Source organism: Sus scrofa, chromosome 5 (assembly GCF_000003025.6).
Source record: "Sus scrofa isolate TJ Tabasco breed Duroc chromosome 5, Sscrofa11.1, whole genome shotgun sequence".
Lineage (NCBI taxonomy): Eukaryota > Metazoa > Chordata > Mammalia > Artiodactyla > Suidae > Sus > Sus scrofa.
The window spans coordinates 58924484-58949271 of NC_010447.5; the positions used below are offsets into that span (position 1 = coordinate 58924484).

The 24788-nt window shown below is 45.6% G+C and overlaps 1 protein-coding gene across 7 annotated transcripts in view; it reads left to right on the plus strand.

Moving 5' to 3' along the window:
- The window catches only part of GRIN2B (glutamate ionotropic receptor NMDA type subunit 2B), a 470874-nt gene extending 446622 nt beyond the window's left edge, over positions 1 to 24252 (plus strand). For all 7 annotated transcript variants that reach the window (XM_021092316.1, XM_021092318.1, XM_021092315.1 and 4 more), the window contains one exon: positions 639 to 24252. In XM_021092316.1, the coding sequence (XP_020947975.1) occupies positions 639 to 2495 (1857 nt within the window). In that variant the 3' untranslated portion in view covers positions 2496 to 24252. The remainder of the gene's footprint in view (positions 1 to 638) is intronic.

The window sequence follows — 24788 nt, forward strand, 5'->3', positions numbered from 1 at the left end:
CAGTGGGAAAAATGTCCTGCTTTGACCACAGGGCTGCCTAATTCTGTGAATTTGGTTCAGGCTTGGCTCAAAAAGAGAATTGTGCAGCTGTGATTTGGTGCCCCAAATCCTAAAAGCTGTTCAAAATGTGGCAGAGCTGGAAGAGTGGCCATTGTGAGCTCCCAGGCCCCCCAGAGCTTCACAGCCAAGGGGGCCCAACCAGGGCAGAATAGCCCCCCACATCTGTAGGGCATTACTACTGATTTCCAGGAGGCTGACAATATTTTTAGCTATCAATGGATATCATGGCCTCATTTTTAAGATGCAAAAGCCTTGGCATAGAAAGGAAAAATCACCACCAGTCAGTGGTGGAGGCAAGGCGAGGGTGTCACATCTGGCGTCCCCTGGTGTAGCCGCACCCCCTCTCAGATAGCCAGGCCACTGGCTCATGATACGAGGCTTGCTAAATGCAGGGGGATAAAGCAGGCAAGGGGATAAAGCAGCCATATGTTTCTGTGAGTGTAGAAGACCATCTATTTTTCTGACTTTTTCCCATCAGCTTAGGCAGTTCGTAGTGGCAATGATGGGGGGAAGGGGCTGCTCCTTAGGGTCATTTTCAGCCTTGCTGGAGATCTGAGCCGTCCCATTCCCTTCTCCAGGGTATCTACAGCTGCATCCACGGGGTGGCCATCGAGGAGCGCCAATCCGTGATGAACTCCCCCACCGCGACCATGAACAACACCCACTCCAACATCCTGCGTCTGCTCCGCACGGCCAAGAACATGGCCAACCTGTCTGGCGTGAACGGCTCCCCACAGAGCGCCCTGGACTTCATCCGCCGCGAGTCGTCCGTCTACGACATCTCCGAGCACCGCCGCAGCTTCACACACTCCGACTGCAAGTCCTATAACAACCCGCCCTGCGAGGAGAACCTCTTCAGTGACTACATCAGCGAGGTGGAGAGGACTTTTGGCAATCTGCAGTTGAAGGACAGCAACGTGTACCAGGACCACTACCACCACCACCACCGGCCCCACAGCATCGGCAGCACCAGCTCCATCGACGGGCTCTACGACTGCGACAACCCGCCCTTCACCACGCAGCCCAGGTCCCTGGGCAAGAAGCCCCTGGACATCGGCCTCCCCTCCTCTAAGCACAGCCAGCTGAGCGACCTGTACGGCAAGTTCTCCTTCAAGAGCGACCGCTACAGTGGCCATGACGACCTGATCCGCTCCGATGTGTCCGACATCTCCACGCACACGGTCACCTACGGCAACATCGAAGGCAACGCGGCCAAGCGGCGGAAGCAGCAGTACAAGGACAGCCTCAAGAAGCGGCCGGCCTCGGCCAAGTCCCGCCGGGAATTCGATGAGATCGAGCTGGCCTACCGCCGCAGGCCGCCCCGCTCCCCCGACCACAAGCGCTACTTCAGGGACAAGGAAGGGCTGCGGGACTTCTACCTGGACCAGTTCCGCACCAAGGAGAACTCGCCGCACTGGGAACACGTGGACTTGACTGATATCTACAAGGAGCGTGGCGAGGACTTCAAGCGCGACTCGGTGGGCGGAGGAGGACCCTGTACCAACAGATCGCACCTCAAACACGGGACGGGTGACAAGCACGGCGTGGTCGGCGGGGTCCCAGCCCCCTGGGAGAAAAACCTGACCAACGTGGACTGGGAGGAGCGCTCCGGGGGCAACTTCTGCCGCAGCTGCCCGTCCAAGCTGCACAACTACTCGGCCACGGTGGCGGGGCAAAATTCGGGCCGGCAAGCGTGCATCCGCTGCGAGGCGTGCAAGAAGGCCGGCAACCTGTACGACATCAGCGAGGACAACTCCCTGCAGGAGCTGGACCAGCCGGCTGCCCCGGTGGCCGTGACGTCGAATGCGTCCACCACCAAGTACCCCCAGAGTCCGACCAACTCCAAGGCCCAGAAGAAGACCCGGAACAAGCTGAGGCGACAGCACTCCTACGACACCTTCGTGGACCTGCAGAAGGAGGAGGCCGCCCTGGCCCCGCGCAGCGTGAGCCTGAAAGACAAGGGCCGCTTCCTGGACGGCAGTCCCTACGCGCACATGTTTGAGATGCCGGCCAGCGAGAGCACGTTCGGCAACGGCAAGGCGGCGGCGCCGGCCGCGGGACATCACCATCACAGCAACCCCGGCGGAGGCTACATGCTCAGCAAGTCGCTCTACCCCGACCGGGTCACGCAGAACCCTTTCATCCCCACTTTCGGGGACGACCAGTGCTTGCTCCATGGCAGCAAATCCTACTTCTTCAGGCAGCCCACGGTGGCTGGGGCGCCGAAAGCCAGGCCGGACTTCCGGGCCCTTGTCACCAACAAGCCGGTGGTCTCGGCCCTACATGGGGCTGTGCCAGGCCGCTTCCAGAAAGACATCTGTATAGGGAACCAGTCCAACCCCTGTGTGCCTAACAACAAAAACCCCAGGGCTTTCAATGGCTCCAGCAATGGGCATGTGTATGAGAAACTGTCTAGTATTGAGTCTGATGTCTGAGTGAGGGAAGAGAGAGGCGAAGGTGGGTACGGGAGGGTTGGGCTGTGGGCGTGTGGTGCGCATGTCACGGAGGGTGACGGGGGTGAACTTGGTTCCCATTTGCTCCTTTCTTGTCGTTTTCATTTATTTATGGGATCCTGGAGTTCTGATTCCTTCTGAGAGCGACCCTGGTGACCAGCACCATCTCTGCTCCCTTTCCAGTCCCCTCCTCCTTCCCCATCTGTCCATCATTCCCGTCCCGATTCCCGCGAGAGGATACGGTGGGCTCACTCCGCCGGCGAGGGCGAAGCACAGAAAGAAGTGGCCGCGTGCAAGCTTCCTCCTGGCGTGGAAGGACTCTTTGCCACGCACTTCGAGTGAAGCGAGGAGAAACAGGAGGAGGCCACAAGAGCACAGGATAGCTGTTCCCAAACTGCTCTTTATGTTTAGGTGAGGAAGCAGAAGTATCCAGATAAGATCATTTAGCATACTGCCTGTGAATGAAAGGAGGCTTTTGCTAAATTCTTGTTGCTTAAATGGCGTCTGTTTAGGGATCATGCGCCAAGAAGAGGGTGGGAAGCCATGTGTGTTTATATATAAGCCAAAAAAAAAAAAAAAAAAAAAAAGCTTGGACTCCATGGGCCTTATTGGTGGTGGACTAGAATGAAAGGTCACTGACAAGTAATGTGAGTACATTATGGCAGTGTTTCATGGTGCGTTAGGGGCAAGGAAGGATGGACTGCTTGTGCATGTGTGTCTGTGTACCCCTGCACACGTGTTGTCTATACACACCAGTAGTCCTGCCTATTCGTGTGGAGAAGGCAGCCTTGACTCATGATATTGTTTCTTTCAATATCCTTAAGAAACGTGCTTGTTTTGGCTTATATACAAACAGAGATGGTCATATTTTATCTGAATTTTGGCTGTCTCACCCCTCTACCCTTCCTGAATGAGGAAAATGGAAGTTCTTGATGGAAAAGTGTCTGTGGTTTACACAAAAACGTGGGTGAATGATCCTACAGAAGCAACGCGTAAAAGTAATCCCTTCGTGGTTGCCAGTCCTTTCAGCCAGTTTTCACCAAGAACTTTCCAGGAAGGCTAAAGGGAAATGGGGGCAGCCAGGATTCTTTTTGCCTGTACTTGAGAGCAGAGGATTGTACAAGGCTCTCTGGAGCTTTTTAGACCCTCGGCTGGCCAGTTGGGGGTTGGGGGGGGAGGAGCCAAGTAAGGCTTTGACGAACAGGGGAGTTGTTTATGGTAGGGTAAGTGAGAGAGGGGGATGTTTTCAATGCTTTGATCCCTTCTTACTTAACCTGGAGCTAGGAGAGCAGGCTTGTTCCTCCCCAAATTGGCCACAACCAATGCAGAGCAGTGAAGAAGAATGAGCTTGCCCCATGAGTACAGCTCGGGAGACACGGAAGGAAGGGAAGAAATTTGGAAGTGGGGAGAAGTGGGGAGGGACTCCTCCTTGCTACCCATTTGGCTCTGGCTCCCTGAGAATGTGACATTGAGCCCAGTGGGGCTTCTCTGTAGAAGCCCCTCCATCTTCCTGCAACACCTCCTTTCCCTGCCAGATCGTCCCATTCGAGAATAAATAAATATAAATATATATATATACACATATACATATAAACCTCCAGGGATGAGGGTACTGGCGGATGAAATACCCCCTTCACTCAAAGTTGGAAACTTGAGAGGGGATGTGAATACTTGTCACTGCCAGTCCTGAAACTTGGGGTAGGCGTGTTCTGTGGGTCAGTTCCACTGTCCTGCCATCCTCCCCTCACCCAGGGTGGCAGCCAAAGAGCCGGGTCAGTGTGGAAGCTTGGCTGCAGGAGCTCCACGTTGCACACAGGACACATAAACCAGAAAGGTGCTTATCCTCCTCTGGAAGGAAGCTGCCATGTCTCTTCAAGTCACACCCACCCTGGCCCTGACTCACCACCCTTCCTCACCCCTGCCCTTGCTGCCCCTGCCCTCTCCCTTGTTTTTTTTTTTTTTTTGTTTTTTTTTTTAACCTCAGTCTCTTTCATTTTCAAGCCAACCGAAGGCCTTGTAAATCTTCGTTTTCTTTCAAACGAACCTGGGGGCAAGGGGCTGAATCTCTCACAGATCTGGAGAGAAGAGAACAGAGTGCTTTACCTTAGAGTCAAGGAAAGACTTGGAAAGAGAGGACAGAGGGCATGAGGCATCTCCAGGAGGAAGAAGGCGAAGGGCCATAGAACATTCTTCACCCTGACTCTGTCCCAGGTCAGGGATTCCTCCCTCATTCTTCCTCTTACCTCACCCCTTTCAAAGAAAAAAACCAAACCAACTAACCTAGCGAACAGCAATCTAGAACAAAGGGGGCTCTGTCATCTCCCCTGGTGACAGAAATCGAGATGGTGTTTATTTCATATGTAAATATTTTGTTTTCTAATTAATTTTGTATAGCTAAAGTGTTCTCTTGTGAGTATTCAGGGTGTTGGGCTGGAGGGAGTGGGGTGGGGATGGGAATGAAGGGGGAAGAAGTGTTTTGTTACAGGGTTTCATTTTCCATTGGGGGGGAATTGTTTTCTATGGCTTTCACTTCAGGGGATCTGGAGAAAAATGAATGGGAACAGAGGCCACTTCATTGAGGCTGCCAAGGAAGGGGTGTGTGTCTATGCCTCTCACTTCACCAGTCTTCTTATTGGCCTGTGAGAAATATCCGTGCCCTTCAGCCTGGGCTTGGCATTGGCCCCAGTTGTCTTGAAGCAAATCCCAGGCCCAGCTCCTATCTTCCGGGTAGACCAGCGATCACCAGCATCTGTGCAAAGTCAAGCTGGTGGCGCCATATTACCCGCATCTGCACCTAGGGCAGGAAAGATTCCCCAAAATGCTTTAACCAGAATTGCCATCAAATCAACCTCACACCCTTAGATGTGGCCGAGAGGTTTCAGGAAGCTCAGTCTTGAGAAATCTCCCTGCAGCTCCCTCTGATGTTTAACAGGCTTCTCAGTCACTCTGACCCTTTTCTTCCTAGTACCTGGAAGAAACTCTACTGGCCCCCTCCCTTCCTCCACAATTTCTAAAATCAGCACCACAAGCACACTTAGAAAATTCCCACTCAGTCCCCTTTCTTGAAGCATGTGTTATCTGGTTACAGGGAGGTAGCCCTAGATATATGTCTTACCAATTTGCATGCTTTTCCAGAAAAGATGACCAGATCTGCTCAAAACTCAGTGGCCAGATGATTCTCTTAGAAAGGTGGCATAAATTGGTTTTAGAGGTAGAAGGGTGAGTACGAGAGGGATGATGCCAGTGGTGGTTGTATTCTTGCCTTGTCCTCACTTCTGCCATCAGGAAGGTGCTATTAGCCTTGAGCCAGGTATTCATAACCTGACCTTGGGTTAACCAGACAAGCTGAATTTCTTTCACTGGACCATTGGCCTTGTGAAGAGTGGCAGCCTCTCTGTCTTTACGACAGGATGACATTTCCAAATCCGTTTAGCCAAGATAATACATTACATTTTTGTACTATCCTTTCATCATCAAAAGCTGTCAGCTGGATAATTTCATTTTTTTAAATCCTTCTTTGGCCCCAGCTGACCACCTCTCTTTCACCGGATGTTTGAATGAAGACCAAATAAGGTAGTCATGGCCTGCTCAAGAAAGCTTAAAGAAAGGAAGGCTGAGCAATGCCAAGTTCTAGCTGTTACTTGGTTCCAAAATAACAAACCAGGAAAATGCACGAGGATGAATTCAGTTATCAGCCCCATCTATTCCACAGCCCCATCTATTCCACAGTCCATTGGGTCTGGACAAAGACCCAGTCTATCCAAAATGTGTGATTTCACAGGCATTCTCAGGAGGGCTAATTGTTCCTTTTTTTTTTTTCTTTTTTTCTTTCCGAATCCATGCTTTCTATCTTTATGGAGTCCTTTATCAATCCCTTTCCTGTGGAAGTGGGTTGGTGGCTGTGGTCCTGTATGTGGTACCTTTCTTAGTAGCCATGCTTAAATTTCAGCATTCCTATCAACCTCAGATAATCTAACCCTTGAATTTGCCTGAGTCAGAAGTGTACACACCCTTCAGAGTGCTGCATGTACAGTGGATCTTGTCATTGCCAAGTATGTCACTGTGTATCTTCAGCCAGAATGTGGGAAATAGCCTTGCTGTGGCCACAGCTCTCCTGGCCACAGCTGTTTTGACTGGGGGAAAAAAAATCCCACATGGTTCCATTAAATGTTGGTGGTGTCAGTAGTGCCAAAATGCATGTGTAATGTGATAAAATAAGAGTCGTCTAGAAAAGTAAGTGAATATCACCTGCCCAATCTTCTGGGGCTATCAGGAGTTGCCCAAGGGTGAATTCTCTGCATGGGAGGTGAAGAAACTGTGTTACCAAAATGCAGCGTGCTGGTCACCTGCACATCTCGTTTAAGAACTAGGGTTTCTTTGTCTTTTTGTTTGGTTTGTACTTTGTTCAAGATTTAGGGACAGAATAGCCAGATTGTTTGGGCAATAGCCTTAGGAAAAAGCTATTCCAGAACTCACTTTATTCTTTTAATTCCCATCTCTTTAAAAAAGCCCTGTCACTGCTTGACACCCTGTGTGTGTCTCATATGTTAAGAATGATTCAGATGTACACATAAATGATGTAGCCTCAGTGCTCTGGTGAATGCATTAGGCATTTCCAGGTACTGTGGCCATTCTTTACATGCTCTCTATACCCAAAGCCATATAAGAGATGTGTGCTCAGTAGACTGCCAGATGCTTTGGTAGAGCATTTCTTTCTTCACTTGAGTGTCAAGAGACTCTCTTTCCTATCTAAGGAACTCTCTTATGGATGAGAAGCAGTTAAAGGGAGATAGTTATACTGGAGTGTGTCTGGCCTTAAAAATGGCATGTGGTCCATGGTGTGACTTCAGAGGTCCTGAGAAGACCTTTCCTTTTTATCCTATATCCCATTCCAACAACTGGCCTGCCACCCAGATTTATTCCTTCAGCCCTAAGCTGCTTCTCTATCATTTAGATGAAAAACATCCTGGGGAAGGGTGCCATATTAAGCCATATTAGGGATTTATACATTTAAACAACTAGTTTATGAGTCTCATTTCTTTTCCTAGGAATCAAATAATGACACCGGAGAAGAGGGAGAGAGCAAAGCCTGCTAAGAGTAGCAAATGGCGAGGAAAGATACAAGTTCTAAGTATAGAGAGAGCGAGAGGATCTCATCTTTCTGCTTTTATTCAAGGCTCATGTGACATGGAATAGGACTCCTAGCTAGAGATTCTTTTCCATAAAGCAGTCACATGAGCATGTAGTTTATGAATTTCTAATATCAATACCTGCAGGGCAGGCTAAGGACTTGGACCCCTTCTGTAGAAAATGGAAGACTGAGACTTCTCCTCCATTGCAGGTTACTGAGTAGACAGCTAGAAGACCAAATTTTGATAATGAAAAGTTACTGTTGTTCTCTGCCCTCAGTGCCAATTCAATCAATCTTCCAATTTAGTGGTGTTCTATAGTCTGCACTTCCCCACCTCTGTAGGGGGTGCCCACTGATCCCAACATACACTGGGGAGCTACTGGACTAGAGGGGTAGAACTTAACCAGCGGATGGCTCTTTTTTAGACCTAGCAGATATCTGGGACATCACTAAAATATAGATTCATCAGTCTGAGAACTTCTAGGAATGATCTGAATCTAGGATTCCTTTCTAGTTTGGGGGTCCCAGTGTTATATAAAATCACAGGATATCTGAATAATATCCCTCCCTCCATCCCATTCCAACCCCATTGACTCAATCACACAGGGATCCTATGGGTCCTATGACTACAGAGAGAGACCCCTCTCTTCTCATGACAAAAAAAACAGCCCCAGAAAAACCTAAAATGAAAACCAGTGCACTTTCCATGCCTTGAAGAGATGAGTTTACTTACAATGTTGATGCAAGGGGGAAAAAAATCTTGCAAAGAATGGTGGGTTAGGATAGCAGTACTGGGAATAAGTGGGCAAAGTTAGAAACCATCCATGCTTCTCTACCAGCATGTCCATTTGCCTCCATCTCAGATCTCATCCCAGTTTCTGGCTCTGTTTGTGCTTGAAAACAGAATTACTAGTGAGGAATCCTGATGAGAATTGAAGGTAGAAGGCAGAGTAGATGAGTCGAATTCCTTATGGCCTGGGACTCTGGTGTGTAGAATCTGTGTTTTGGCCAAGGTGAAAGCATTGGAACTTGATGCAAAGATTGAGGGTACAATTAAAAAGCATGACACTATAAGCCCATTATAAAACCATTCTTTTAAAGAGTTAGTCTCAGCAATTCAAACCTGAACTCTTTTTATTGCCATTATGTTAGCATTGTGATTTAGGGGGTGGAGCAGATCCCAGTGCTATTATGAAGGATGGGGAAAAAAACCCACAAAACTCTAGTTAAATGTGTTAGTTCAATTTAAACCAGTGTCTACTGAACACATATTATGCCTCTGGGCTGGTACTGTGAAGAATATAAAAGAGTTTAAAATGGAGTATATTATACTCCCATATAATGTGTGAATATCAAAGCATACACTATTTAAATGTATGTATTATATACGTATAAATAGGTGTGCCTAAATGGGCAGATTTATACATGCAGGTTTAATTTTTTTCTGGTTTCAGAGGGTAAGTCAAAGATTTCATGCATTATATTATTTTAAAACACTGCAGAGATTCAGCTCTCCCCTTCATGGCCATGCCCAAATCCTTCTTTTGGAATTATTCCACATCCCTGTGCTAAATCTCTGAAATTCCCTCTCTGACCACAACCTGGCATTGTCTGTATCCTCTCTGCCTTCCTTCAAGCTCCCTTTGTTCTTCTTCCATAAGCCCGTCTGATTTCACTTTTCTCCCTCCTTTGTCTCACCCTGTGCTCACCCACACCAAAGACACCCTAACCAGCAATCTCTTCCTCTCACCTTCTCACCACACCTACCTTGCTTTCCTGACTCTGTATCCCGTTCTCCCATCATCCACTCCATCTCCAGGGACAGAAGCTCAAAACTGATGCCAAAGAGTACAGATTGGATCCATTTACTCTCACCTAACCCCTACCCAGATAGGACATATTTTTTATCCTCCACCACTGACCCACCCATTACATTCTCCAAGTATTTGTTAAATTTATCCTTTATTTTCTTTTCATTTACATCTTTCTTTCCGACCATATTATTAAGAAAAGATATCTGACTTTGCAGATTCTCACATGACCTCTCCTCTCTACCTTTAAATTTTAATTCCTTCCTGTTCTTCACTCATCTTTGCCATCCTTCCTCCCAACTCAGTGCTCCCTTCCCCATACTCTGATACCCTCTGACCTCTTCCAAGGTGCTCCCACCAATAGCACTTCTCCCTGTTGCATCTTTAATCTCTTCCACACATCCACCTACAATAATCTCTAAAAACAATTCTCAATCCTACCATGTCTAGAAACAAATCCTACAACAATCTCTAAAACCAAATCTTCTCTCAATCCAATCAGACTCTGAATTCCTGTCCTGTCTCCATTTTTTTTTTTTTTTTCACTTTCAAACTTCTCTGAAGGGTAGTCTTTTTCTCTTCCTCACCTAAAGAGAGTAAAGGTAATTTAACCTTTAAAATTGGGCCCCATCCTTCCATTGTCCTGAAACTGCTCAGTGGCAGCATCCCAGTGAACTTCTTGGACTTGTTGTTACAAAATCTGATAACCGTTGGGTCTTTTTTATTCTGCTCTTCAGCATCATGAATACTAACCTAAATATACTGCTGGGTAGCAGCATAGTCTGGTTTTAATCCTAGCCTCTCTGGGTTTCACCACTGGTTCCTACTATTAGTCCTGTCTCCTCAGCGTTGACTTGGCATGCTCTTCCTTTTCTCCATGCTTCTATAGCTATATTTCTATTTTCTACCACTTCAACGACTCTCTGAAGGAGGATGAATCCCAAAGATTTCCTCCTAGACCTGAATTTTCAACTTAATACACATATTTCCAGTCACCTCCTGGACAGCTAACTTCATATTGAGTCAACTATCCAATGGAAACCAACATAATTACCAAGTCCTGCCTCTTGATTAATGGTACTACCTACCATTCCTTCTGTCACCAAACTAAAGCTTTTCGGCCCCCTTTGCCTTCTCCATTTCCCTCATCCTGCATGTCTAATCCTCTAGAAAGCCTGGTTATTCTTACCCTGAAATTTTCTAAGTCTTTTCATTTAGGCCCTCCCCTCTACTTTGGTTTACTTCAAGGTCATTTAACACTGTTCCAGAACTTTATATTTGAATCTACTCTTCTCAGCATCACTCCATCGACACAATTAAATCATGTCATTCTCCTAGCTCAACAAAACAAACAACCCTTCATTGGGCTGTATATTCCACAACCTACAACTAGAATAACTTCCCATTATTTTGCCTGTGTTTGTTTGTGGCTCAAAGAGCAAACACAATCACACTTTTTGTCCCTTTCTTTTCTTGTATACAACTTGTTCTCCCACTTTTGTCTTTCCGTAAACTGTTCCCTTTGCCCCACATTCTCTCCTCCCCATTGCCTATCTCATTCCCTTCTTGCATAATATCCATCTTCCTCTGTACAAATCTTCAAAGACCAGAACAAATGGACACAATGTTCACTTTATTCCATCTCTCATTCCCCCCAAAACCCCATATGTAGGGATATGCCTTTCATGAATACCCATAGGACCTTAATTGTGTCTCTCTAGTGGTAGCCATCATGAACCATCTTCTTTTATAGTTATTTAGCTACACATCCATCTTCCCTGCTAGACTGTTAACTCCCTATGGTCAGGGGTCATGCATTTATTCATCTTTTATCTCCTGTAGCATGTCACAGTGCATCTTGTTTATGGAAGGCACTGAAAAATGTTTGATACGATTATAAATTGTAATGGAAAAGGTGTCACTTTATTTTGCCCACAGAATACTTAAATTTGCAGTAAAACCTAAGGATGAGTCCTTTCACATTTATCTCTGTGTGTCTGCTTCCACCCACAATCACTGTGACACTGAACGTGAATCCATTCCCATGTTAATTGTTATTTCAGGTGGGAATTTAGATTTTTTTCTACATTTTTATTTGTCCTTTGAAGTTATCCTGTGACTGTCTTAACCATTAGTGGAGGGAACTTGGAATACAGTATATATACAAACAAAGTAAGTGATAGAGGGAGAGACTGTGGAGGATATTGATCAAATGTTAGGTATCAGGAGCTTTTCAGATGCTTTGAATGCACTTTGTCTCCTCCAGACACTGCTCAGCCCAGACTAAGTCTCTCACAATCAGATCTGTGCTGGGATTGTTCTGGTCTTGAGGCAACCTATAGCATTTTTGTTAAGCACTTGCAGAATCATAAAGATCTTGTCACAGTTCAGACTCACAAACCACACAGTTTTAGGGACCCCAGGTGGTGGTCCAGTAGGACCAGTCTCTTATGCTGTGTGCTTGGTACTTTCCTCATCTGTATCTATGCTGGATCAGACTTGGGAGGACCTGTTTGTGCTGCTCAGGACCTATGTCTTGATATTTGTTTCCTGGACTGTGGATTCTCATTCTTTCTGAGGCTTAGACTACAGGGCAGCTTCTCCCAAAGGGAGGACAAGTGTTGAAGTCATCAAGCACTTTATTTTTGTCTCTATAATGCAAATGAAAGTAGTTAAGATTCTGAGCTGGCTCAGAGAGAATTCAAGTTTCTAAATGACTCCTTTCTCTCTAAATGTGAAGGAATTCATGACCTTATGGCCTTCCTGTCCCTTTACTCTCTGAGCCCCTTTCACCCTTCCACACCGCTTTGATGGGTTACTAAGGAAGCTGTCCGTTCCTTCTAATCAGTGTCAGTTGCTGAACAAACTCCTAGAACTGATACTGTCCTTTCACTTAAGCTGCTCTGGTCACTGATAATATTCCCTTCTCCGGGCCAGCCTCCTCTATAAATTTCATTTTGCCATCGATCATGAATTTTAATTAATGTGCGTTAATTTAAAGCACCCTATAGCAAACCAAACCCAAATCCAGTTACAGCCTGTGATAAGTCACTTCTTCAAAAAAGGGAACAAGGTCCATTCTTCACTGAGATGGGGCGGGGGGGGAGGGTGTGTATTGTGGGCAAAATGTGACAACTTGGGAGGCACCCTCATGAGCATTAAAATGAAAATCTTGGGAGGAGTGTTGTTCTTCTCAAAAGTTCCCTTAAGTCTAGATAATCCTGCTCCAGGAAATAGGGATAGTTAACAATTTTAAAGCAAAATCCAGCTCATGATGTTATGACACTTTGTATTTAAACCAGTAAAGCAAATAGTCTGATAATTGCTGGTGGAAGTGTGGGGAGGTGCCATCCTCGTGAAGAAGGACATGCATGAGTCTCTCTTGGATCCATGGAATGAGGGAAACTGCAGGATGCTCAGAGTATATTCATCCAGAAGGCAGTTTCACTCGGGAGGTGTTCATGTCCATTACGAAAGCTGAGGATGGGTAGGGGAGGAGGAAGGGAAAGCTAGGGGAGTCCGTGATGGCCCTTCTCCTGGTGTCACAGAGCTAAGAGCTGCACCTGAGTCTCTTGGGTCCGCCTTGGTTACCGTTGTTGATGATAAGCTTTGGAAAATAGCAGGACCCAAAGCTAATGACCTTCCAGATGTCTGTTCCTTTACTCATTCCCAAGACGTGAGTGTTCACTCCAACTTGGAGCTTGTTTCCTGGGCATAACTGGCCTGAAGCTACTTCTTGTTTTTTGATTCCATCTGTCACCTGAGATGCGACAGGTTTCAAGGCACTTGCTGAGGGTCGCTCTCATGGGGACTCGAAGTTTGCTTGATCCAAGGCCAAAAACACCAGGGAAAGTAACAGCTGTCCATGGCAGTGCCAGGAAAGCAAGCACCGCATCCTGGCGGCCTTTGGCTGTAACTGTGCCCACTCGGCCATGAGCAATGAGTGGGGAACCTGGATGCTATCACATCTATAACATCTGCAGGGAGGCCACTGGTGAGCCCCCAGCCAACGCTCAGGCTGTTCCCTTTGGACCACAGCACCCAGAAAGCTCCTCTTCGTCTCCCGGGCAGATGGAGTGACTCATCCCACTACCCACAGAATCTGAGCCCCAGGGTGTGTCTCCCTCGCCCTCCTTGCGCTAAGAGACTCAGGCTCTGAAACCCGCCAGGACATGGCTTCAGGGAATGGGGCCGCAGGAATGTGAGTGTGCTGGGCTGCCCGCTTCTCTTAGATAAGGATGCTCTCCATTTCCAGAGGGTATATATATATAAATGTATTTTTTTTTTCTTGTAAAACCAAAACATGCCTGCCTGAAACCTCAGTCTTATACAGAGACCAGTCTTTGTAGTTAACTCCCCATGTCATTGTCACATCTGAATTGTCATTGATCATTTGCTTTTGAAATCAAGGGCTATTTTCGTGTTCCCTTTGGCCATGACATAGAACCAGTGGAAAATCAGACATGAGGCCCTGACACTGCATCTGCCAGAGGTGTGCTCTTGTAACTTATTAGTCACATCTGTAAATTCACCCCAGCAGCCTCACTATACCTAATTTGGCCTCTTTGTCATGCTTGCGCCTGCTCCAACACACATCACACGTGTATACACACACACTCCTAACAGATAGATCCCAAACTGCCCATGTCCATTACGTTATGGAGGATCAGGGATATACATTTTCCTGGTAAATGAAAGTGTTCTTTTGGAACTGGATGGACAGATTGCAGTTTTTTGAGCCACCATGTTTCCTTTGCTCTTCTGAGCCTGTGGATCACCGACGCCTCAAGCTTTGACAGAATAGCCAAGCTTTATGATAAGGGTTGTAATAGAACACACAGGCGTACTATGCCTGTCCCTATTGAACCCTGTGGAATCCATGTGGTCCTCAGATATCCCATTAGTGGGTCAGTGCTAAGAGGATGGAGAAGCAAAAGACAGGCTCAAGCACAGACAGGCTCGATGCTTAGATAAACACAGTTCTATGTGTACGCACATCTCCTCTTGACAACACCACGAGCAGGGGTGGAGAGGTTCTGTCCTCAGTGGGGACACGAAAGGCAAATGTACCGTGGGCGATTCTTTAAATTTTTCTTCTCCCAGGGTCAAGAGTGGGGAAACTATCACGACCTCACGCCAGCAAAGAGGCTAGAGAAACATCCAGGCAGAACTGTTATTGCAAAAAACAGAACAGAGCAAAAATACCCTTTCTGTCATGCAAACACAATTGGAAAATGATGGGGGCACTTACAGCCGTGTTTTCTTTCCCCTGGTTCCCTTACTATCTTGCATCCTTGTTCTCAATATAGGGCTCCTGAGGTGTTCTGTGTTCTAAGTCAGCCCCAAGCAGCTCACCCTCAAAAACACGTGCAGTGCATATGCACCATCAGGATGAGAAGCTGAGAGCACAGAACTTGAATGTATGCACGGTATTTAATATTCTCAAACCAGAACCCAACAAGCCTAGTACAGTCAGCCCCACTTGACTCATATCTTAATGATGGGGGACAGGGCCTGCGGCGCATAACTGAGTTCCTAGGATCCCAGAAAAGAGAACAACTTTGTTGCTGGATTCCTCCTGAGTACGTTCAGTGATCTGGGCAATTACCTTGGTCACTTCTTGGCAGCAGGCACAAGAAATGGGGCACAGAGAAGTTTGAGGAGTCATTGCTTACGCATTCTTAGCACAATTCCCTGAGCTGTGGCAGTTTCTAGCCTGACTCTGCTACCCCACCTTGGAGAAGGAGAGTTTCTGAGGTCACCAGCAGCCCGCTTATGTCTTCACCATAACCATTCCTCCAGATGGCTTCCTTTGGCATGGAAGTATGATCGTCTTTTAATTTTACAGATGAAAAAAGTTGAAACACAGCAGAATTTGATGATTAGTCAAAACTAAGGTTATGTAGGAAATTTTTGGCAGAACCAAATTTGTCTGAATTTCCAACTCTCAGCCTGGCTCGCCAAGTAATGCTGCCTGAATTATTCACCCCGTCCTGTGTCCAGCATCTAACAGAGGGGGAAAATTCAGGGGAAAAAAATAGGCTGCTGGTTGATGGTTTACTCAGAGATCTTTCCCATGAGAATTTGTCTTCTTCACAGAGCCATACACACACACACACACACACACACACACACACACACACACACACACACTCCACAGGAGTCTAAGAGACAAGTCAAAGGCAGAAGAAAAAGAACTTAAAACTGAGAAAGGGGTAGTAGAAAAGTTTCTGTAATGAAGAAGAGTTGAAAACTAAATAACAAAAATGGTTTTGAATTTTGTGGGGTGACACATTGTGAATAATTTTTTATCATTAAAACCTTTTTATGTAGCATGTAACCCACTCAAATAAAGAGCTCAAGAAAAACCGAGACAGAGGATTTCTTCCCGAGTGTTCCATGGGGAAGGGAGCCTTCAAGAATCTGTGGAGGAAGACATGATAGTCTGAAGGTGTCAGCAGTTCTCATCAGCCCATGGTGAGAAGGGCAACCTCAAGGGAAAGCCTTTTAGCTTCTGGGTAATTTGGTCAAGTTCAAACACAGCAAGCTTGATGCCAGTGGTTAGGTGTGAGTTAGTTCTGGGAGCCTAAGTCAAAATATAAGGAGGTTCACATATACAGTGGGTTTCAGAAGGAAGTGTTTAGATCCCTCAGGATCATAATAAATAACCAAGCCCAGAGGAAGGGAGGCATGGATGTTGCAAAGACTAATGAAGTTCTCCTGAGAATTCTTATGAAACCATAATTTTGCCCTAAGACTATAACAGTGAAACCTTTAAGCACCCAAGAGCCAGGGAATTCTGCACCCATCTTCTTTTGCAGTCCACCTGTTCACTGGTGAATAGTTCAAGATCAGGAAGTAGTCATCAGCCTTTCTTCTCACGGAGACAGGCAGGATGTAGTTTCCTCTGATAGCAGCTCTTGACTTCTTCTCAGGCCTAAATCCATGTCTTTAGTTTATGCCGAAGAACAGATTTTGGTTCACATACAGATCGTTCTTCTTATACCAGGGGCAGTGAAAGAGCATTGTGTACTAGTTCAATGTAGAAAATTTTTTTCATTTCATCAATTCATCTTGCCCCTGAGAAAAGATAGAAGTGGGGGTAGGAAGTTGGAAGAGTCCTTAAATAGCTGGGCTGAGTGGGGGGAAGGTGTCTTCTGTACCTTCAGTTCCAATGTGGTCATTCCCAGAGCCTGGCTCAGGACCCTGGCTCCAGAAAAGAATAGGGGCTGTGAGAGGAGGTGAGTTTTATTCCCAGGTACACATGATGTAGAGGAAGGTACTGAAGCCCTCCTTAAGCTCAAAGTGTAGAATCAAGCTAATTACAAGTATCCTTTCTGCCTTCCCAAACACTACCTGAAATCATGATGGCATCACAGGAAGCTGAGGGAGAGGGATAGGGCTGTTCTGTCCTGACGCCACAGGGACTCCATCCTTCACAGAAATGTTGTTGCAGATACTGGGTCCTTGATGCTGCTTCTTGAGTAACAGGGCTGACAGCTGAAGCATATTAGAGCATCCCTGTTATCCTGCAGCTTAGCAGAATCATTTCATCAAAACTACAGAGGCCTTGTGCTTAGTATTAAAGGTTCCATAGAAATGAAAAAGCCAGCCTTGCAGCATAGCTAGCTCACGGGGAAAGATAGGGAGCATGATGAGGGCAAAGTTTTACAAAGAAAATCCATGTCTGTGCAAGATTGGAGTTGCTAAGCTGAGAGCGCACATGAAATGAGGGGACCTTCTCCTTTGGAGTAGATTTTCTTGGACGTGGGCACTGGTGGTCCCGTGGAAAAGCAGAAGAAGGTAGAGTCTATTTCAGAGCCCAGGACTCTGCTGGGCAGCAGCTGCCACGTGAGTTTAACGCCTTCTCACTGAGAGAGGCAGGATGTCGTTTCCTCTGATAGTGAGCTTTTGACTTCTTCTCAGCCCAGGCTTGTCCATTCAGCACCTAGTCAACTCACACTTCTCCTTGGCCTCTTGCTTTCTGCAGCTGACATGGAAGAATAGCCTGCAGGAAAATGGCCCTGTTGGGGAAAGGCCTGGCAGGTGGAAAGATGAAGGAAACCAAGAACAAAATCATGATCTTCTGGGACCATTATCATCGTTCTCTGGTTTCCTTTGTTTCTTTTCATTTTCTTCAATACATCATGGGGCCATCTATCTGATCATCACCAACAGACATCCTACTGGCAGAGTCTGGTGTGGAAATTCACAAAGAATGAATAGAGTCAGCATATTCCTGTTAACCCTGATGGTCTTTGGGGCTTATTCTCTCCTCCGGACCAAGCTCTTCTTTGAGACACTTGTTCTTGTTCCCTTCCTGGCAGCCATGCTTCCAAAACCATGTTTAGTGACTGGCACCGAACAAGAAGAATGATGGCGATCACAGGAAATAGACCAAAATACTTACTTTTTTAGCCACCGCAAGGTGGCTTTTATCATTGAGCCTTCCAGGTTCCTTACTTGGAAATGCCTGTCCTTGCCTCTCAGCCTTCTTGACCACTCTTCTGGTTCCTCTTCTTGGATTCACCTCCCTCTTCACCTCCTTTCCCAAAAGGAGGGATGGCTTCCTTAAGCTGCGTTATTACCTAAACCCTGAGAGCATTAAAGGAAACCGTGGGTAACTTCTCATGGTTTTCTCATTATTTCTTACCTGGGAAAGATGGAGACCTTTTAAAAGGAGACTGATAAGCAAATAAGCAGGACCTTATTCCCAGATGTTTCACCTCAAGGTCAAGTGCTGGGAAAGCTGGTCGGGCCTGACCCCAATGATGATCTGTGGTTTAACAGTGGACAGGGCTGTGCTCTGGACCTTTAGGCCTCCTCCATGAGAATGTGCCCCAGGACTTTGGTCATGGTGCCTGTCGTGTGTGCAGAGGCATGGTGTGGTTGTTATCATCTCTCTTTTTATCGTCTCCAGGCACAAGCCCTGTGTGACAGGGGATGCTTGCATTAGAGTCTGCACATGCTGGCGATGTGACACTCTCCTCCACTCCCCTTGGCCTGAAGACCACAGACTTTCTAAATATCTTACCCAATGATCCTTTGTACGTTATTTTTAAAATCATTAACATTGTCTCTTTATTCAGATGAGAAAGTGAACCAGGAAACAGACTCTGTGATAAGCAGACAAAAAGCTTTATTCTGAAAAACTCTCTTTGCTGAGCTGAGAAAAATTCAAAAGCAGTGAAAGGAGAAGTTGGGGTCGAATGGTTTAGGGGTGAAGAGATGGTGGCACCAATACCCAGGTGCTCTAGTTTATTCCATAAGAGACTTGTTTGCTGTTCCCTGAGAGCTCAGGCGGAAGGAGAAGCTGGGCTGCTATTGATTGTTCAGAAAAAAGTGGTGACAGACAGATTTTAGAAAGAGGCACAGACTTCCTTCCATAGACCTTGGTAAGCACTGCACCTTAATTCCTCAAAAATTTGTCTGCAAACCGTTAGGGTAGCTCCTCTCCAACGATTTCCATTCTCCAGTCAAAAATGTTCTGAATAGAAGAGGCTTAGACCCATTATGATTACATTTTCTTAAATTGGGACGGCAAAGGGAGCTGTGGAAAACAAAATACATCTGGGGAATAGAGTCAGCTGAAACTTTTTTTTTTTTTTTGGAATGATTCTGGATCACAAAGTTAGGTCACCTCTGAGAGAGAAACACTTTTAAATAAAATGGTATCTTTCCATCCCCAGTAAAAACACTAGGTTTCTAATCTGATTACTATTTACTTCAGGAAGGAAATTGGCGGAGTAGATTACAAACAGGCACTTTTACAGATGGATTTAATCCCTAGTCTTACACATATTAACTTGGAATTTACTGACTCAGACAAGATCTTTTAAGCTATAAAATGTGATTGAGAGGTGATAGAGCATATGTTCTGAGCAAACCAGAAAGGCTAAAAAAAAGGTTAAGTAATCCTCCCAAATATTCAGAGTCTTTATAAATTCTGCTCCACCCACAAGGGAGTTAGGAGTTAGGTAACAGCAAGAGAGCCATTAAGACTCAAGGTAATTTTTTCTTAATTATTAAAAATAACAATAAACCCAAGGACAATTCTTAAATCAGAGATGACTGTGGAAAGCGAGTCCTACTCTTGTTATTTAGAAATTTGTTAAAGTTTAGAATAGAGAACCGATTTTTTTTTTTTTTTTTTTTTTTTTTTACTGAAACTCTTCCTTTTGGGAGATTTGGCCTATAGTGTAGGAGCAGATGGTTTATTCATGCATGGATATTTATTGAGTGGAAACCCTATACCAAGGATACAGAAGTTAACAGCACAAAGTCTATGCCCTCATGAAGCTTACATGTTGATGAGAGGAAATAGATAGGACATCAGTAAATATATTTCATGTCAGATACTTCAGGCAGTGTCCTGGAGAAAAATGAGACAGATTAAGTGAGGTAGAGGATGATAGGGTGGGTGTGGGGTTGCTACTTGCTACTTGTTATAGGGTGGACAGGAAAAGTTTCTATGAAAAGGTGAAAGTTGATCAAAGGCTTAAAGAAAACAGGGGAGTGAACCTCAGAGTTTTCATTGTAAAGGGCTTTTCAGACAAATGGAAAGCAGTTGCAAAGGTCCTGGGGTCAAACCATGTGCTTGGCACACTTAAGGGAGAGCCAGGAGGTCAAGTGAGTAAAGAGGAGAATGTGGCAGATGAAGTCAGAGAGATGACACTGTCCCACAAGTCTTAGAGGTCATTGTCAGGGCTTTTACCAAGAGCAAGATGGTTCAGAGCAAGAGTGATATGACCTGACTCGCATTTCAAAACCAGTAGTGTGACGGCTGTGTTGCCACCTTCTCTCTTGAGATGGTGAGCAATGGAAGACGTAGCAGGACCATGTAGGAGGACATTGCATCCATCCAAGTAAAAGGTATAGTGGCTTAAGCCATGGTGTTAGTGAAGGTGATAAGTGGTTGGGTTCTGGAAATATTCTGAAGGGTTTGCTGATGAATTAGATATTGAGTAAGAGAAAGAAAAGAATCAAGAATGACCCTAGAATTTTTGGCTTCAGCTGCTGGAAGTTTGGAGTCACCATGAATGAGATGGGAATCCTAGAGGTCAAGTAGACTGGGAAAGATATCCCCATGGTAAGGTTTTGATCTCCCATCAGACGTCCTAATGGAAGTGCTGATCAGGCTGTTGGCTATGTGAACATGAAGTCTCCAGAAGAGGTAGAGCCTGAAGATACGATTTTGGAATTTGTAGGCATTTCGATGTTGTCTGAAGCCAGGAGACCACAGCTCTAGGAGTATAGACAGAAGAGAATCTCTCAGCCTGAGCCCTGGGGGGATGCTCAGAGCCATAGGAGAGGAGGAGGAGCCAGCATTGGGAGGTGCGGCCAAGAGTGGCCGCTATGGCAATATGGAGATCATTCATTTCATGACCTGGCCAAGAGCTGTTTCAGTGAACTGGTGAGGACAAGAGCATGGCAGGGGTGGGGTCAAGAAGGGGTATGAGGAAAGGAAGTGGAAACAATATGAATAGGCCACTCTTACAGGAATTTTGCAGCAAAGGGAACATAGAAATAGTAGATAGTAAAGGAAGTGAGGTCTAAGGTGGTATCTTTCTTTAAAGACAAAAGAAATAACAGCCTGTTTCATGCTGACCAGAATGATCCAGTAGAGAGAGAAAACAGATGATGCTTAAGAAGAGGGGATAATGGCTAGAGTGATGTCTTCTAGGAAGTGAGAGGCAATGGGATCCAGAGCACAGATGGAGAGATTGTCTTTAGGAGTCTAACCGGGTTGTCATGGTAACAAAAGGGAGATAGTGTATATGGGCACGGGTGCAAGAGGCTTTGGGTAGATGTGATGGTGGGACTGTGTCTTTTCTGATTGATGACTGTTTAGTGAATTACAAAGGGACTTTATCAGCTAGTATTGAGTACTGGGGAATGGGTATTGATGGTTTGGGAAGAAAAGAAAGCATGAATTACCTCATATTGTCATCCAGCAGGAGAGTGAGGAGACTTAGTAAATGTAAGAAGCATGCCAGGTGGACTTACTTGAGGTTCTTAACGGTTGTGCATTTAAAAGTAATTTAAGAAATCTTTAGCAGCATTCAGCTGCTTAGCTAGAGTGGCAAGTCTGATCTAAGCAGCATTGGGGTTTAAATAGGTGAATGCAGTGAAGGCAGCAAGTGACACAGGGTTAGGGACAGCTGCATAGTAGTGATGATGATTGGCCCTAGGACCTAATCTGGGTGAAGAGAAAAGTGAAGATTTTTAGGGAAGCAAAAATAATGATGTGCAATAGTGGGAGGGGATTGAGAGGCAGGCGGGTCACTGCATTACTGAGTCAGGATCCAGAAAGAGCAATCTGGAATGTACGAGCTGGGTCAGAGCAGGGTGCTTGAGGCTTTGATTTGGGAGAGATTGGAGTTACTGGTCTGGGGTCTGATGAGGAATGGGAAGCTGCTGATAGATGGAAGAAAATATTATTGCAGGAGCAGAGGCCTAGGAACTCTTGGCCCTCCTTCAATCCTGATGTTTGGGTTTGTTTGGTTTTATATTTTTTTAACATTCACTAAAATCTCCATTGCCATCTGTGGTAGGCCACAGCCTATCTTTATAGATGTCAGCTAACGTGATTGTAGCTTGAGGCCACACTTTGACTATTTGCCCCAGAAAGAACACACTATCCCAGTAAATCTTGTCCTTTCTATTTTCCAGGCTCCCAGTGAAGTCAGTTTCCTTGGGGGAATCATAATGCTTTGCTCACCTTTCTCGTTTATCTTTTCTTTTCATTTTTTTTTTAAAGTCAAAGTTAGAAGGATTAGAAAGCAGCTTTGTTTCTGCCAGTTCTGCTAAATGAGTGTTTTCTCTGACTGATCATTTTTCTTTAGTATTTTCTTTTGTGACAGAGAGGAATGTAAGGAAACAATCGAAAGTCTTGAAAAGCCCTGGGCGAGAGGTTGGAAGAGATCAGTAGAGGGTTATGAAGAAAAGGACTTTGAGTAGGACAGCATGAAAAAGGGACAAGTGAGAGCTTTGAGGGAGGGTTGAAAACAAAAACAGAAATTTAACCAAAGGAGGCAGGGGAAAAATCCACTTGCATCAGCATTTGGAGATTTAGCAAGTGCACCTAAAGCCTGCGCCCAGGAACAGTCCACATACTCGTGACACGGATAGCGAGTTCATTCTATTTTATATCCTTATTGCTTAAAAAAACCCAAAAAACAAAAAAACAACCAATCAACAAACAGAAGCTCTCATAATTTGAAAAGAGACAGAAGCTGGTCCAACCATTTCTGGTGCACTAGTTCTCCAAGCCGCCACAGAATCATGAACAAGGCATGAATTTCATCACACCACTGCTGCTACTGGTTCAGCTTCTCTGTCTACCAGTAAAGGTACCCCTGAGCTTAGTCACATCCTGCCTGGAATTTTTCCCAAAAGATTAAATTGTGTTCCTTCTGGCTTGTCTGATGCCACATCTTGAGTTCTGGTGTCCGAGGGATATTGCACCCAACTCAAGGGGTTTCTCCTGTGCTTTATGCACGGAAGACCAAGGGGACCCCACCTAGGAAGGAAGAAGGAAGCAAGGGAAGCGAGCCAGGGATGGGTTTGCGACGCCTTCTGCTTTGTGACACCTGGGAATGAAACCTTCCAAAGGTGAGCTGGGAACAATGTGGCTTCCTTGGCCTCTGCCTCAGATTTTCCCATCTTCAGGGTGCCTCTGGTTAACTGGGTGCACCTGTTTGTTAAGGGAATGTGCAGGAGTCGGAGGGGGGGCGAATCTTCAACGAGCTTTGTTACCCAATGACCATCCCAGCATTAATATTTCGCGGTAGTCAGAAACATTTGGGGGAGCTAGACCACATGTTACAGTGGAGATCAGAGAAGGGACAAGATAAGGTCATGAGCTCTCGTCCCTAAGGGCAAATCTCTTTCCTCCACTTGACAGGCGTGATGCTCCAGCACTGTCAAGATTATGTTCAGCCACAATCACTGGCGCGCGCGTGTGCGTGTGCATGTGTGCGTGCGCGTCCCTGTGAGCGTGTGCGCGCGTACGTGTGTGAGCGCGAGGAGGTGATGTTGGAAACCACAAAATACAATGCCACTGCAGGGTTGGGTTGCAAACTCAAGAGCAGCGGGCCTCCCGAGGCACCATGGCAGGAGAGACAGGCTCCTAGCTTTCCCAGTGTGGTCCTCTCCCCAGGGATACAGAGGACTCAGGCTCGCCTTGATTCTGTGAGGCCCAGATCCCATTCCTGTCCCCGGGGCTGGCTCTCCTTCCTCTTGACTCTCAGATCCCCAGCCCATCCACCTCCAAGTTCTTTTTTTGTTTGTTTGTTTTATTTTTGTTTTCTGTAAATATATATTTCTTATTTGGGACGTGCAGGGATCAATTGAGATTCTGGAGTGGGGGGAGGGGGCGGATGACTGGGTCTTTTTATTTTTTTCCTTTCTCTCTTGGATTTTGGTGTTTGAACTTGAAAAAAAATAATTACAAGTATATATATAAGCAAATGACTTACCTTTAAAAACAAAGACATAAGTTGATTTCATTCTTTTGATTTATCTTGTTTCTCATTGGGGTTGGGTGGGGGTGGGGGGGTCTTTTGGGTGGAGGGCTTTTTTGTGAGCTGTATAGATTTCCAGTTTGGACTTGTTCAAATGATGCAGGAACAAAAATTAAAATGAATTTAAAAAAAAGACACAACCTAAAAACAAGAAAAACTTTGTGATGTATAAAAGCTGTAAATAGTCAAAGATTCTTTCTCTTTTCTAATGGCAAATTATTTCTGTCACTTTATATTCAAAAAATAAAGAAACCTACCGCAAATTATCAGGGTAAAAAATCCAGAGTCAGAGTTTGTTTTTTTCCCTTTGATGTTTGTGCTTTCTTTACTGTGGCTTGGAAACATTTGTTAAAACAAGATGCTGTTTGGGAAAAAAAGCCCTTTTTCTAGTCAATTTCTAATTGTCCCTGATAGTCTGAGTTGGTGAATCCAGAAAAGTTAGGAATCTCTTTCTGCTAGCTGATGCTGAAAATCATGTTGGTAAGCGGTTGGGGGAAGGTTAAATAATTATGATCTTAAAAACAATTTTTTGGTTTCCATAAGATTCTCTCCTTATAATACAATAGCTATCAGCTATTTTTTTTTTTTTTTTTTTATTAGGAGCCATACCCGCAGCATATGGAGGTTCCCAGGCCAGGGCTGGAATTGGATGTGTAGCCTCTGGCCTACACCACAGCCACAGCAACACCAGATCTGAGCCGCATCTGCACCTACACCACAACTCACGACAACGCCGGGTCCTTAACCCACTGAGCAAGGCCAGGGATTGAACCTGCGTCCTCGTGGACACTAGTCAGATTCATTTCCC